This window comes from Drosophila miranda, chromosome 4 (genome assembly GCF_003369915.1).
Source record: "Drosophila miranda strain MSH22 chromosome 4, D.miranda_PacBio2.1, whole genome shotgun sequence".
NCBI lineage: Eukaryota > Metazoa > Arthropoda > Insecta > Diptera > Drosophilidae > Drosophila > Drosophila miranda.
Genome location: NC_046677.1, coordinates 28083804 through 28098796, shown reverse-complemented (window position 1 = coordinate 28098796; position 14993 = coordinate 28083804). Strand labels below are relative to the sequence as shown.

Genomic DNA, 14993 nt, shown 5'->3' with positions numbered 1-14993 from the left:
CTGCCGTTTGTTGTCGCTTTAACGCTCCTCCAAACACAGCAACACAGCAAATGATACGGGTGACAAATACATATTTCAACAACATCGAGAGAGGAGAGGAGGAGGAGGCAGAGAAAGAGCCAGAAATGATAGAGAAATACTTATTCACAATTTTACAGCTGAAATGTGCTCGAATGGAACTGGGAGTATCTCTGCGGTTCACCTGGGGGTTCACGGTTCATGGTGCAGCTGCAACACTCACTTCTTGGGGTAGGGGCAGGGGCAGGGGGTATTTTCGCAATTAATTGCTCAACATTATTTTATAATCATTGCGTCTCGTTTAATGTAGGTAAAGAGCAACAGCCCCCCCACACCGATGGACACATCCATTCGTAGGCCTCTCCGAGAATGAGTCCCGCTGGGATGTACCTAATGAGCGCGTGCTCCCCCCTTCCCCGCCCCCAAACCCCAAAGAAGGGCCTGTCATTGTGGGGCACCTTTTGGCGCATGAGATTAATCATCGATCTGTAAAAATCAATAAAAATTGGAATTGGTGTACTCTGAAATGGATTTCGACGCAGAGCTTTCGACCTCAAAAATACGAGTGGTAGGTATGTGAATAATTAATTTGCTAGGAGGCTACACTGAGAGAAAAGCGGGCCCCTATAAGAGAGCCAAAGATATTCGTTCTTTCTGCAATCTGTAGCTGGAAGTGTGATATGTGGCACCCAAAACCAAAAAACTTAAAACACCAAAGGCAAAAGGCACTTCTTTCCATTTACGCAATTAATTGGTCGTCACGCTGGGAGGTCCACTAATAGATCCACGAAAACCCCAAAACCCAAAGCAGATCCAAAGCAGAGCTCTCTAGGGCCTCGTGGATTAACATTTTGTCTATTGACTGATTGAATGATTGATACTCCCCAACATCGAGCACGAGCATCGAGCATCACCCACAAAAAACCATATGAAATTTTGACAAATGTCTTTGGATCGCGGATCGCGGATGGAGGGCGGGGCATGCTAATGGCCCTCGTTTTCGGTGGAGGGCCGAGCCCCGTTCTTCTTGCAGCTCGTCTTATAAATGAGTTCGATTAGAACCCAATTACAAGGGTGGAATGCTCTGATGGCCCCACTAGCCCCAAGAAAAGCCATTTTCCCGCGGGGGAATTACTTTTGGTCATCAAATTATGACTCATAAATTTAATTTTATGACTTCTTTGAGGCGCAAAAAACAAAACAAAACAAAGCAGACTCCTGCCCCGAAAAAAGAGTGCATCCAGAGGATGTGATGTGTTGTGTTGTAATGAAGGCGCAGAAGGTGCCAAAATTATGTGCAACGTGGACTGTAATTTTCGCACCGAAGGTGCTTAAAGACCCTGCCATTTCTTCATCACTGAAATTGCCCGAAATCGTCGGCCCTGTGTCGCTGTGGTGGCTGCCACACTCTTTAATCAGCTAAATGGACTGTTGAAAATTCGGCAATTGGCAGCGTAATCACCTTCTGGGGGCCAGTGGCAGCGTCAGTGGCAGGCAGCTCCCGGAGCCATCCTTCCTTCCATCCTTCGATTGTTTGCAGAATGAGAGCCACTTCGAGACGCAGACTCAATTTGCGGATGGATATGGGGGTGTGGCAGCTGGGCGGTGCCCCCAATCGAGCGACCTAATGTTCCTTGGTTTCATGAGCAGTTTGATTGGGGACAAGGAACTCCAGAGACACCGAAGAGGCCCTCATAATCGAAGTCAGGCTGCAACCGATCGAATGGAGGCACCTACCTTCAGTTGCAGTTAGACGTCGCATCGGGGGCTATCTGTTGACCCTCTCCTGGGAGGTTTTTCGTCTATAGATACTCCTCCGTGTGTCCTTGTCCTTTCTCAATTAATTAATTCACAATTTATTCATTGCTCCTGTGTCCCAGATATCACGATAAGATACAGAGAATGAGAACTATCTGGAAGATAAACCAGAATTAAAACTGGATTTCAGATTTCATTTTCATCCGCGAATAGCACTTTCAATTGTCGTCTGAGACCGAGCGAAATCCCCCATCCCCCATCCCACATCCCGCATGTGGCAGGGCAGGGCAGGGCACACACAATCAAGAGTCAATCCAAGATCCAGTGGCACGCACGACTGGACCTGCCTCAAGAGCGGGGCAGGGGGTAAGCAGACGCCAATAAGTGAATGGTTCGCATAACCGTTTAAAGTTAATTACGATTACGATTATGATTATGATTATGCTCTCTCATGAGAGCTTAACTTATCAGCCGCCCATCAAAACGGAGGGGATTACAGATCCGCAGATCTACAGTGGAATCGGGGGCATAGGAGGAGGATGGAATCGGAATATCAATGAGCAGGGAAGAGGAGAAGGGAAACCTGAGAACAGGTGCTAAGGAGAGGAGAGGCCACAGAGTAAGAACCAAAGTAAATAATAACAACAATTAATTTAGTTTCAACAAAATTATGGCCATGCCAATGGGATGGCTGGGGATTCTGTGGATGGATGCAGGGCACGTAGACGGCACGGGTTGCAAGCAGACCACGAAGTGCCAGAGGAAGTGGCAAGCAGCAGACGGAAGACGGTAGACTGCGGCAAGCCGCCAACCCAACAGCTGCAACAGCCAGCCACAGCGCTCCTTTGGACACAACTTATGCTGGCGGACGGCCTACTGGCTCCTTTTGCTGCCACTGCTGCTGCCACTGCCACTGCTGCTGCATGAGGCATGAGGCTAGAGGAGGCAAGATTTACATGCCTGGTGCATGCCCCGAGCCAGGGCTAGCACGTGCCTCGCATTCAATGCCGACAGTCGCGTTCGGTAAAGGTGCAAACATCGCAAATAACAGAAAAACTCCCACGTTCATTTATTCGGAGATGGCCTCCTCCTTCCCACTCCGCACTCCCCACTCCCCACTCCCCACTCGAGAGTGATAGATTGATGATCCCTCCCTCCCTTCCACCCTCTCCTAATATGATCAATCACTTTGCTCTTCACTCCAGAGATCTGTTGTTCTGTTGTTCCGCTGTTCTGTGTGGCTGTCTGTCTGTGATTCCCGCCCCATGGAAACAGTCCAAACAAAGCCACTGACAATTGCCTTTGACAGTTTTTGCCGTAGTACTCATATCTTTCGGATGCTGTTTATTTTTTGCATATGCTGATTCCTGATTCCATGGGAGAGATCGAAGGCGAGAGGAGAGTGATTGATATTTCGGGACAAGGCAGCAGCAGCAGCAGCAGCTGTTTTGGCAGCAGTCGAGATCCATTGGTCTAATGGATATTTAAAGTGCCATTCGATTCTACAAAGGAGGAGGCGCAGGAGGAGGAGTAGTAGGAGGAACAAGAGGAGGCGCAGGAGGAGGAGAAGTTTAAGCCAAGAAGTGAGCCAAAAGAGTCGCAGACTTTGCATCCATAAATCTCTCTTCCGCTCTCTCTCTCTTTGCATCAATAAATGCAATTAAATTACGATTCCCCCGATTCCCGCATATCCCGATATTGTATCTTTTTGTCGCGTGCCGAAAAGGTGGCATCGTGCCCCGTAAAACCGTACAAAAACCACGCGAAACAACAAACCCACTAATTAACAACGGGAACTCGAATCCGCAACAGAATCGCGGGCGTACTATCATCGAAATTCAAATTAGCAAAGGACCCAAAACAGGACGAAACACCGGGCAAATAATAGAAATAAAATTGGGAATAGAAAACCCCGAAAAACCCGAAAAACCATGGCGAAAATTGGCATTTTTATGTGGAATTTGTACGCCCAAAAACCCTCGAAGGTAAACAACAAATCGAATAACGAAAAACAACAAAAGAGAGGAAAGGGGAGTGGGGGGAAAGCCACCACGATTTTGTGGGCCATGGGCCATAAATTACTCGAATCATTTGGCCCAGAACGACCTCGTCACCGGCCAAAGGGCCACCACTCGAATATGCAACGGGGAAGGCGGGGGGGAGCTATCTTTTTGAGGAGCGTAAACATTTCATTAGTCAAAGGACATTTATGCTGAGAGAGACAGAGAGGGGAAGGGAGGGAGAGGGATGGTATTCGCATTCGATGCTAATTTTCAGAATATAAATTATGTTCCTTTGACAGTCGTGCCAAATATGGGATACGGATCGATGTAGAGGATCCACAAACGTCCATAAAAAGAGATGGCTATCAGTGTTTTCCATTTCGATTGCTATCAGTGTTTTCCAAGGATCGATCCGGGATGAGGATCGTCAGCCTAGAAGACCACACAACGGCACTCTTAGCGGGTTCCTGTGGGGTTCCCAATATGTCAACATTTGCCAACTAATTAAATCGTGAGTGAAAATTAAATGCCAAACACTTTTATAAGGAAAATCCCACAAAATCTCCACGGGATCTCAAGAGCTCAAGACTCGCTTGGACGTCGCGTCGCCCCGAGGGCAAATCACACACACACCACACCACACACTTCACACCTCCCCGAACCTCGAACGAACACCGCATCTCACACCTTGCAACAGACACAAGATTCGCCCAGACACAGACACAGACACATCCTGTGGCGCATGGCAAGAGATCGTCGTCGTGTCACTCGAAGGCGTCTCTTGGGCCTGCCACCTGCCGGGCTCGTGCACGGGTCTTTACCTTTGCCACACGTTGATGCTACAATTACCTGGTAATGCGAGTAGACGACGACCACAGAATTACCAAACACAGAGAGGCACAGGAGATGGCAGACGTAGAAGATGTCCCCCGGCCACAGAGGAAGATGCAGCTGAAGAGCTGCAACTGCAACAGCGACTGCAACTGCATCTTAAAGAAGTCATCAATTTGGAATTGCAACTAAGAGTACTATATGCACGAGTAGTCCCTGCAGGAAAAACAATAAAGAAAATGAGAACTTAGATCTTTTTTAAGAGTTCCCCTATAATGTATCGCATTTATCGCAATAGAAGTTTTAGGTACACTTTTAATCATTCAATTTATACGATTTACCCTTCGAAAGAAAAAGGGAGGAATATCTGGGGATATTTATTGGATTACTTTGGAAAACAAAACGTTTTCACACTGGGAACTACCGACCAGAGACGACCCTTCCTTCCTTCTGCTGGAGAGAAGAGACGAGAAGCGACCAATATAAATCCAATTAGCACGCCTTTGTCTGCCACGGAACTCACACGGAAAATAAAGGAAGGAAAGGAAGGAAGGAGCGGTACGGAAAGGAAAAGAAAGGAAACAAATGAAGAGGAAGGAGGAAGGAATACACACAATGGAAGGAGCACTTAACACACTTCATCGGCTCGCTCTCAGGGGATCTTTCTCTCTGGTGATCTCTCGAGGAATCAGCCACAGAAGAGCGGACTGTGGTGGAGGGGTGTGTGGTGCTTGGTGGTGCCCTCGCCCCGAAAGTTTATGACTTGCGCACCTTTTGTGCTCGCCATTAAACGCTATTAGCGGGCATTTAAGGATCTTCTTTGTGTCTTTGTATCTCCGTATCGCCGTATCTGTATCTGGTGTTTAGTGCTTGATGGGAAGAGGTCACAAAGGTTAGCCCTCGAGAGGGAGAGGCGAGTACTGGGGGCACCACACCTAATCTCTAATAAGCCGCAAGCACGCAAACAAGTTCTCACGTTGCGCAACAAAACTGGAGCAAGAATCACTCTGCCTCCTGAGTCTGCCCCTGCCGCCTGCCTCCTGGCACTCCAGGAGTATCTCCTGCGTAGGCGCAGCAATGTGGCATGCCCCTGCTCGCGACTGTAGATGGGTGTGTGTGGGAAGTGGCTGCTGCCGCGTGTTATTTATGGACTACTGCGAATGTTGCATGCAATTGGATATGGGAAGAGTTCTCGTTCTCTCCCAGGGAGGATCGGGGGGCAGAGATGATCGCCAAGAACATGGAAGCCAACGCCCAGTGTCACTCCACGGACAGAATCGCATCAATTTCCAGCACTTTATGGTGACATAATCCCCGATTCCCCAGACTCCACTCCAGTGGGGACTCCTATAAAAGCCAGGGATCTGCGGCTCCAGCCTTCAGTCAGAATGTGGCGTCTCTGTGGATTCAACCTGCTGCTGCTGCTGCTCCTCTGCGGAAGGAGCCATTCCATTGATTCCGAGCCGGAGGAGGAGGAACCGGACCCCGACGATCCCATTGGATTGAACAAAGAACTCTCCGATCTGGTCATCACCACGGCACTGGGCAAGATCAGAGGCACCATCCTGCCCTCCCAGTCGGGGCGCAACTTCTTTGCCTTCCGGGGGATACCCTATGCCAAGGCGCCCGTGGAACGACTCCGATTCCGACCCCCAGAGCCCGTGGAGCAGTGGTACGACGTCTTCGACGCCACCTTCGACGGACCCAAGTGCCCGCAGCCGGGACTCGTCAGCGAGGACGTGAGCGAGGACTGCCTCCGGCTGAACGTGTACACGAAGGAGCTGCCCAACGAATCGCAGCTGAATGTCCGGCGACCGGTGATCGTCTTCATCCACCCGGGCGGCTTCTACTCCCTCTCGGGGCAAAGCAAGAACTTCGCGGGTCCCCAGTACTTCATGGACCGCAGCCTCGTCCTCGTCACGTTCAACTACCGCCTGGGATCGCTGGGATTCCTGGCCACCGGCACCAAGGAGGCCACCGGCAACATGGGCCTCAAGGACCAGGTGCAGCTGCTGCGCTGGATAAAGCTGCACATCTCGCGCTTCGGAGGGGACCCCAATGCGGTCACCCTCTTGGGCTACGGGGCCGGAGCCATGGCTGTGACGCTGCACATGGTCTCGCCCATGTCGCGGGGCCTCTTCCACCGGGCGATCGTGATGAGTGGCGCCGCCACGGGGCAGTGGACGCTGCCCGAGCACCAGATAGAGGTGGCCATGCGGCAGGCGACGCTCCTCAGCTGCCACACGGACAACACCACGGAGATGATTGACTGCATGCGAGGGGTAAGCCATTGGACCTAGATCCTGGTCCTTTCTTATCCTTTACCCGCTGACAGAAACACTATCTGGAGTACGCGAATACCCTGCCGCAAATGTTCGACTTTGGGCGGAACAATCCCCTGATTCTGTGGAAGCCCGTGGTGGAGCCGGACTTCGGGCAGGAGCGCTTCCTCGTGGAGAGTCCTGTGCAGAGCTACCAGAACGACGACTTCATGAAGGTGCCCATCATCACGGGCATGACCAAGGATGAGTTTGTGGGTCCCGCCCTATGTGAGTGTCCCTCAAAGATCTCCTCCTCAAACTGTAGAGATTCTTCCTATTCCCAGCTATCCTCCAGAGTCCCTCCCTGCTGAGCACTCTCAACGCGAACTTCGAGACCCTGGCCCCCATATTCTTCCTGTTTAACGAGAGCAATCCTCGGGCGGCGAACATCAGCCAGGAGCTGCGGGAGTACTACTTCCAGCAGGAGCCCATCGATGCCAACCGCTCCCTGGCGGCCCTCTCCTCGCTCTACTCGGATGCCCTCACCGGGTTCGGGATCCATCGGTTCGTGCATCTGGCTGCAAGGTCCACGAAGGTGTACTGCTACCGATTCGCGTATCAGGGGGGTAGGAGCCACATCTACTATCCGGAGGATGCCCCCTACGGGGTGGTGCACCACGACGACCTCATGTATCTGTTTGTGGAGCCATCGATCAGCCGCATGTTCACGGAGGATGACGACGAGTTCCGAATGGTGGACATAATGGTCAGGATGTTCTCGGCCTTCGCATACAAGGGGTAACCATAGCAGTGGCCGATCCTCTTGCGTCTCTTTTCCACCAAAGGATCTCCATCTTTCCAGGGATCCCAATAAGCCCACGGACGCTGCCCTGCGGGACGTCCGCTGGCGTCCCTTCAGCTTCAAGAAGCGCTACTATCTTGACATTGGCGATGAGCTCGTCCTCCTCGAGAATCTCAACTCCGAGCGATACGAGATATGGAAGCGTCTCTTTCCCTTGAATTGGCGTCGCCAAACGAAGGATGTCTAGCTCTGAGGAGGGGCTATGTTTTCTGCCCTACTGTACTTGAAATACACGCCACTTGGCCATCATTCGACTTTGTTTTACTGCCGCTGCTGTTGCTTGACTTGATCCTCTTTTCCATTCAGTGGCCAAGTGACGAAGTGACGAAGCCAATTGGCATATTTATTGTTGTGTTTTCCTCCAATTCGATGGGTTTTTAGGGTCTGTTTTTAGGGGGGGTGGGGTGTGTCATCGTCTGTGTGGGTGCATATATTATACGACAGTCGACAGGGAGTCGGAGTCGGAGTCGGGCACTAGATAACAGCCCTACGACTCGCACTCGTAGTACGTGTCGTGCCGTGCACTATGGGTTCTCGTTGTCGGTTGTCGTTGATCGCGTGCCAGTGCTTACCTGCACTGAGAGAAATTTACTACAAAGTTGTGGATCAAGTTTGGGAATATAGATGTAATCCTTTGGGGCTGATTCCAATAAATGATCTGACTATTGATGAAAGAAAAATATACCAGTTTACGGAAATAATTTCTAAGAGTGGGTACTATTTTTTATTGAAAATTCCTTCTGTTGGACAGATGGAGATGTCGAATACGCGCATATATGCTATATGGAGTCGGAAATTATGCCTTATGTGCGGTACAGCTTCCTTCAATATGTACTGAGCATCAATAAGCAAAATCAGGCACACGACATGTATGTTGTTTTTGGATTTGTCAGGGCCAAGCTTGAGCTCTCGAGTCTCAGCGTCCTCGGGCATTTTCCTTTGCATTCTTTTGCATGTATCTCGAAGTATTATGGGAGCTAGTTTCTCTCAGTGCAGAGACCACCTCCGCACATGCCACACACACACACACACACACACACAGCACCTCTGTGATGATGATTAGTGCCACCGCACAACACATCTGTGTTGCTGCCACTATTGTGTATTTGTAATTTTATTGCCGCTCTTCTTATCGGAGTTTTCGAGTTTTCGAATTTTGGTTACGCTCCAGAGCATGACTATGTCAAAGGAGAGGCTTCCAACTCGAGCCCGTGGCTCGTGGCTGATGTCCTGCTGCTCATTAGCATACTTGCAACATATGACGCTTGCCACCGCCACCCAGCCAGCTATCCCTCCAATTGGAAGGCAATCCAATCATGAGTCACGCTATGGCATCGTTGCATCATTGCATCCTGCGGGGGTGCCGCCAGCGAGTGCCTGCCGCCTGTTGTTGCAAGTTGGACTGCTTAATATATTCATTTATGCAAATTGTTGCAGGCCACTGCCACAGATACCGTATCTGCGATCCAAATGGATCCGATGTATGTCGGGGTTGCTCTTTTTGATCGTTTCCACTTTAGGCTTTAATTGTTTCGCTTGTCAGCAGAGCGGCAGAGCAGCGGCCTCCGAATGGGAGCATATGTTGCACTGAATGTTGCATGTTGCCATAATTTGTTAGATGCAAAAGTAGAGCAGGGCAGGGAGGGGTGGCTGGCGGAGTTTCACTGGGAATTGGCATTCCAATTTCCAGCGAAATATTTGGACAAGAGGCCAGAGAGTCGCCTCGCATCGAGTCGCATCGCCTTGCAGTAGATTTCGATTTCCATTTCCGCGAATCGAAGCGCAAATAAAGTTGTGAGAGCGATCCTCCAAGCGACGTCTATGCCCCCAGGGTCTCTACTCGATATCAGATGGAGGCGAGTGGAGGAGTCCCGAGGCCCGAGGCCCCAGGCTACGGCTGCATTTCATGCTGAGACCTGGGGACTGCAACTGTGCTGCACACAACAGAGTGCCTGGCTATGCCACAGAGACGCACACACGAGTGTGTTGGCTGGCATTTGGCATTTGTTGGTTTTCGGTTTTGGCTTTGGCTTTGGCTGCTTTTTATTGACTGATGGAAATCGCTCAAAAAGCAGTTGAAATTTCACTGCAGCTCTCTTGGCCACAAAATGTAATTAGATTGCAGCAGCTCCATCTGCAGCTCCAGCTCTGACTCTGAGGAGTCCTCCCAATCGCACCACAAACCTCAGTGGCGACTCCGACTGTGGCACCTCCTTCTGTGGTTGGGTGCAATGCAACGCGTGCTTGGAACTCCTGCTGTCAACATCAATGCGCAGGAATCTCTTCGCTGCTCTTCTCACCGGGCTGTGGCAGCAATGAAGTTGTCTGGCAATTGACGCGCGATAAGCCCCAAGAGGCCCATGCCCCATGCCAGAGACACCGTTTGAGGAGGCAAGTTTCAGGCGCAAAACAAAGGCGATCTCTTCTCCACTGCAGCCTCTCGGTCGTCGGTCGTCGGTTGTCGGTTGTCGCTCTTACATAGAAAAATTTGCACAAACATCACAAAACTCATAAATAACAACAACAACGACAACGACAGCAGCCACAGCTGAGGCCGAAGCCGCAACACTTGCAACAGCTAGAGAAATAGTGTCTCCACCGCCTGGAGGGACAAACAGACGCAGACGCAGACACAGACTCCTTGACTCCGTCTCCTCGGTTTGCGATGGATAATGTGCATTGCACACATCACAATTTATGAGTCACTTGGGTCGCAGCAATGCCAGGTATTTATTGGGTGGAAGTTCAGCAGAAAAGAGGGGCAGCCGTAGCAGCAGCGGCGAGGAGGGACCTGCATGGGTTGTGGGTGTGGGAAATGTTCTAGGAAGTGGGTTAGAACTCCTCAGGGGAAAGTCTTCCTCTAGCAGGAGTAATCTGCATTGCGGTGGCATGTGCCCCAAATCTAACAGAGAGGGAGAGAAGTGTTGGTGGTGCTGCTGCTCGGGTATTATCCCAGTTTATGGTGCATGTCATGCCCCACGGTACATCGTATACCCTATTATCACCAACTTCTGACCACCGAGCAATTAGCATAGAGAGAGAGAGAGAGTGAGAGTGAAAAGCATTTAACAGACAATTGCGTGCAACGTGACGCATGGGGCATGAGGCGCGTGGGCGATCCATCAGATGGAAAATGGAAATATGCTGATAAGCTGGCGAGAAAACCATTAGCAAATGGAGAGGGGTCGGGGAGGGGGAGGGGGGTGAAAAGGTAACAGGAGGGTGGAATCATTTTTAATAATTTCCACGATCCTGTGGCGCTGCATATTGGAAAACCGTTCAAGTGGCAGCTTTGGTCCGACGAGTGTCGCGTGCCACGAGTCGATCGCAAGCTGCGTCTCGCATCCCATGCTGTGGAATGGCTGGGAGGGGAGGGGATGGGATGGATATGATGTCCTGTCCTGTCTGTCAGCCTCCTCCTGCGGAAAGGATGTCAAGCATCAACGAGGAGTAGGAGCAGCAGGAGCGCGTTTGTCCCCTCCCCGTGTGTTTGTCTGTTGTCATCGCGCGGCATCGGGTTTCAATAATAGTTTCATCTCCTGTATCCCCTGTATCAGCGATTCGCAGCATCCTTGTTGTTCCTGCAGCTTTCAACTGGCGATGGATGATGGATCGTGTTGCACGGTTATTGACTAACTGACTGACATGCAACGGCGCCCTCCTCCCCCTGTGACTCCCTGCAGGAGGGTGTTTTCTAATGGAAAACCCGAGAGATTCCACTCTCGACTCTCGAGTATCTTTCGGATGAACTCTGACGCTGAGGCAGCAGCAGATTCATTCTCTGGCCAAAAAAGAAGCCCTCGCATTCCACAGCCCTCGAGTTATTTGTTTTTATATGTTTTTTAAGGTTTTTCCTGTCAGAAATTCTACTGGTGGGTCAAACGATACAAATGTATCTCTACCTTAAAGATACACCTGATTGATGACAAATTTGAAGTATAAGAAAGTTGCACTCGAACACTCGAAAGCCCAGCCTTGATTGATTAATGGATGATCAATCAGTCGATCAGTCGCTCAGTCGCGCAGTCGCTGCTTCGACTGTCAACAGTTTAGTTGATCGCTTAACTAATTGCTCAATAATGGGGGATCCAACTGCCATCTCTACCTGTCTCCCGAGCACTAAATATCTGTAGGATCCATTAGAACAAGTGCAGCATCCATCCCCTTGTGGGGCATGCATCCCAGCCTGGGGTCAGGCCGCGCAGAGCATTCCCTTTTCCCAGAGCTCCCCTTTGGAGACTCCATTAATCAACGCACACACGAGGAATACGCTTCATACAATTTCATTAATTGTGGCAGGGAAACAGCGTCGTACGACGCAGTGGCAGAGTGGCAGTGTGGCAGCAAAGAAGGAAGAAGAACAACCATCCACACACCACACCACACACCCGCATGCCACTCGAGAGAGTTTCCCACGAAGCACCGAGGCACCGAGGCACCGAATACGAACTGTTCCAGTTGCTGTTTGTCCAAGAGCATGCCCCTGCCCCTGCCCCTGTCACTGACCATGGGATGTGGCGCTAGTACATTAACCAGGTCTCTCAGGTGCCCCCCGAAGGGGCAGAAGGGGGGCAGAGCATTAGCCAGTGCGAGCACGTAGATCCCCGTGTACAGCCGTCGAAAGGTGGAACCAGAAAGAGTTACGCTGCTGCAGTTCACGCGAAATTCACCGAATTACAGCTGCCACACAGATGCCCCAGTAGCAGTGGCAGCAGCAGTGGCAGTGGCAGCCACAGAAGCAGCGGCAGAGACAGAGGCAGAGGGCAGCATTCTATGCCCTCATATTGTCGTAGTTCCAGTGTCAACGTCAACCACGTAATCAACTTACAGCACGGGGAAACCCATCATCATCATCCCTTTCTATTCCTGCAACAGCCACAAAAAAAAAAGAACAGAAATTGCAACAATCCATCCCCCGAACCGGGCCTCTCCTCGAGGCTGTGTCTTGCTTCTCTGAGGAGTGGAGTGGAGGGACGGGGAGGGGAGGGGAGGGGTGCTCTCTCCTCTAATGTTTGGTTTCATTAGTCCTAAGCGACAAATCAAACAGTTTGTGGCAGTTTCTGTTTGTTGTTGTACTCTCGTACTCTCTTGTACTGCCTCGTACTCTTGCATGGTATTTTTTCCACTGCCACACAGATCCATCCGTTGTTTACACTCATTAGTTGGTCCTTCAGTCGGTCCTGTGTGTGTCCTCTGTGTCCTCTGCCTGGGTCCTGGGACTCACACCCTCTCTCTCTCGTGACAACTAGCATACGCTTCCTTCCTTTCGGTTCCAGGCCCAGACCCAGTTCCAGGGGGTAAACTGATTTGATTTCCGTTTGGTGTTTGAGGGTGCCGTTGAGGGTGCCCATGGACGATGTTTGTTGTTTCATTTTCATTATTTAAAGCACATTAATAATCACATTTGACAACAGGAGAAGCGGTGGCAGTGGCAGTGCCAGTGGCTGTGGCAGGAGTCGCATATCGGAAAACTGCAAACAAATATTTGCAAAGGACGAGTGCCGATTCCTGTGTGGCATGGCACTTAACGCGCTTGTAATGATGATGCCAGCCAGGGGGGCGGTTTCGTTCGAACCAATTCTCGGTGGCTGCGCTTTTTATGGCCATCGAATTGGGTGCAAAAACAGATGGCAATCTATTCCTCAGGGCGGAGAGTGGATAGTGGGCGGAGGGTGTTGCAGTTGATTATTGGTTTGTGTGGCAGTGGGTGTGGCATGTGCCGGAGAGACTTGTGGATTCCGATGGGTGGTCTATTGTGCATAATTATGTGTAGGATTCCAGGGGACAGCATCTCCTGTGTCCCCATCTTCGCGTGCGCGTCTCCACCCCCCCTTTTTCGTTCTTTGGGTCATTCTTCAAACAAAAGCGACATCGAGGACAGAAGGGGTGAGAGGAGACAACAAAAGACACACTCATTCGGACCACACACACACAGCCACAGCCAGAATGGAACCCTTTGGAGGAGTAGCCTGTGGCCCTGCGATAGACAGCCAGAGACAGATCCAGAGACAATGGAATACTTACACATGTGGATTGTTCATTTGCTTATCGAATATGTAATCGAATGGGCATATCAGTGCACGACAGAAAACAACAACTAAAACGTGGAAAACAATTAATCCTGTGGCCTTTTGATGTGAGAACACTTTCACCCATAAAAAACACACACACTCACACAGACACACACACAGAGAGCGGAGAAAGGACCGCTTTTTCCCAGTCGCTTTGATGTTTGCTGAGCCTGAAGGAGGGCACGGTGGGGAGGGGGTTTGTGAGGCATGCAGCAAGTGCGGGGCAATCATTAATCAAAGAAATTTACATTTGTCCAAATATTTGATCAAGGAAAAGTATCCCAGAGATTATTTTGCTCCTCGGGATGCTGCTGTCTGTGTGTCCACGGGATAGGCGCCACCAAAAGGAAGGAATGGGAAAATTAATGAAGTTGATTTTGGGATCCAAGATGGAGAATCTCTCTGTCCACTCGACGATCCCTGTCCGAGTGGAAGATCCTTTCGTTTCCACGAACTCGCATCGATCATCGATTGGGGAACGATAATGCGATAATGGAACTCAATCCGAACCTCAATTGAAACCCAAATAAAAATACTCTTTCCCTGGGATCCTGCCGGACAAAAGTGGCCCTCGGTTCGTGGTCTTCCTTCCCAGAAATTACGCATAACAAAGCGCTCCTGCTCTGCTCTTTGCTCTCTCTTTGGGCTGTGAATCCTCCCCCCTTCGTGCACACGGGGCATGCCACTCTCTCAATTTGTATTGTCATTAGCGATTATGAGCCCCTCGAATCGGTCGCATCAGTCGGGCCGTGGGGCGTAATCCGATATGTTGACAGAACGCATAAACACACACGAAAAGAGAGAGACAAGGAGGAGCAGGAGGAGGAGGAGGGGATCCCAGGAGATGGGAACAGACAGAGGACGGATCGGACCGGGACGGACTGCTGACAAGCCTATAAAGCATTCAAAATCCTTGGCGCTACTTCAAAATGTTTACTCCTTTTGTGAACTCAATAAAAACGTAATCAAACCCGCAGCCAAAGAGGAGAGAAGCGAAGAGAAGGACGAGGCCCAGGACTATGGATGATGCGTCACAAAACACAAAAAAAAAAGAGCAAAGGACTCGGAACCAGGTTTTCCATCGAAACGAACTCCGTGACGCAGGGAGGGGCGTAGCGAAAGTGAAATCGAGACGCCGCAGCAGCATGTAGATCGGATCGGCAGCTGGAACACCTTCGCATCATCATCA

General features: G+C 50.5%; 1 protein-coding gene and 1 long non-coding RNA gene across 2 annotated transcripts in view; both read left to right on the top strand.

Moving 5' to 3' along the window:
* Positions 1-14993, top strand: part of LOC117189074 — a 60723-nt gene that overhangs the window by 35798 nt on the left and 9932 nt on the right. The window lies entirely within an intron of this gene.
* On the top strand, positions 5984-7982 carry LOC108161788 (venom carboxylesterase-6). Its single transcript, XM_017296137.2, has 4 exons — positions 5984-6892; positions 6946-7159; positions 7216-7669; positions 7734-7982. The coding sequence occupies exons 1-4, from the start codon at positions 5999-6001 to the stop codon at positions 7918-7920; spliced, it is 1749 nt and encodes a 582-aa protein (XP_017151626.1). The 5' UTR covers positions 5984-5998; the 3' UTR covers positions 7921-7982.

Bases quoted from the DNA above. Each gene is read 5' to 3' on its own strand.
- LOC108161788 (XM_017296137.2), top strand. From the start codon at position 5,999: ATGTGGCGTCTCTGTGGATTCAACCTGCTGCTGCTGCTGCTCCTCTGC. The intron at 6,893-6,945 runs GTAAGCCATTGG...ACCCGCTGACAG, and splicing joins TGATTGACTGCATGCGAGGG to AAACACTATCTGGAGTACGC. The intron at 7,160-7,215 runs GTGAGTGTCCCT...TCCTATTCCCAG, and splicing joins GTTTGTGGGTCCCGCCCTAT to CTATCCTCCAGAGTCCCTCC.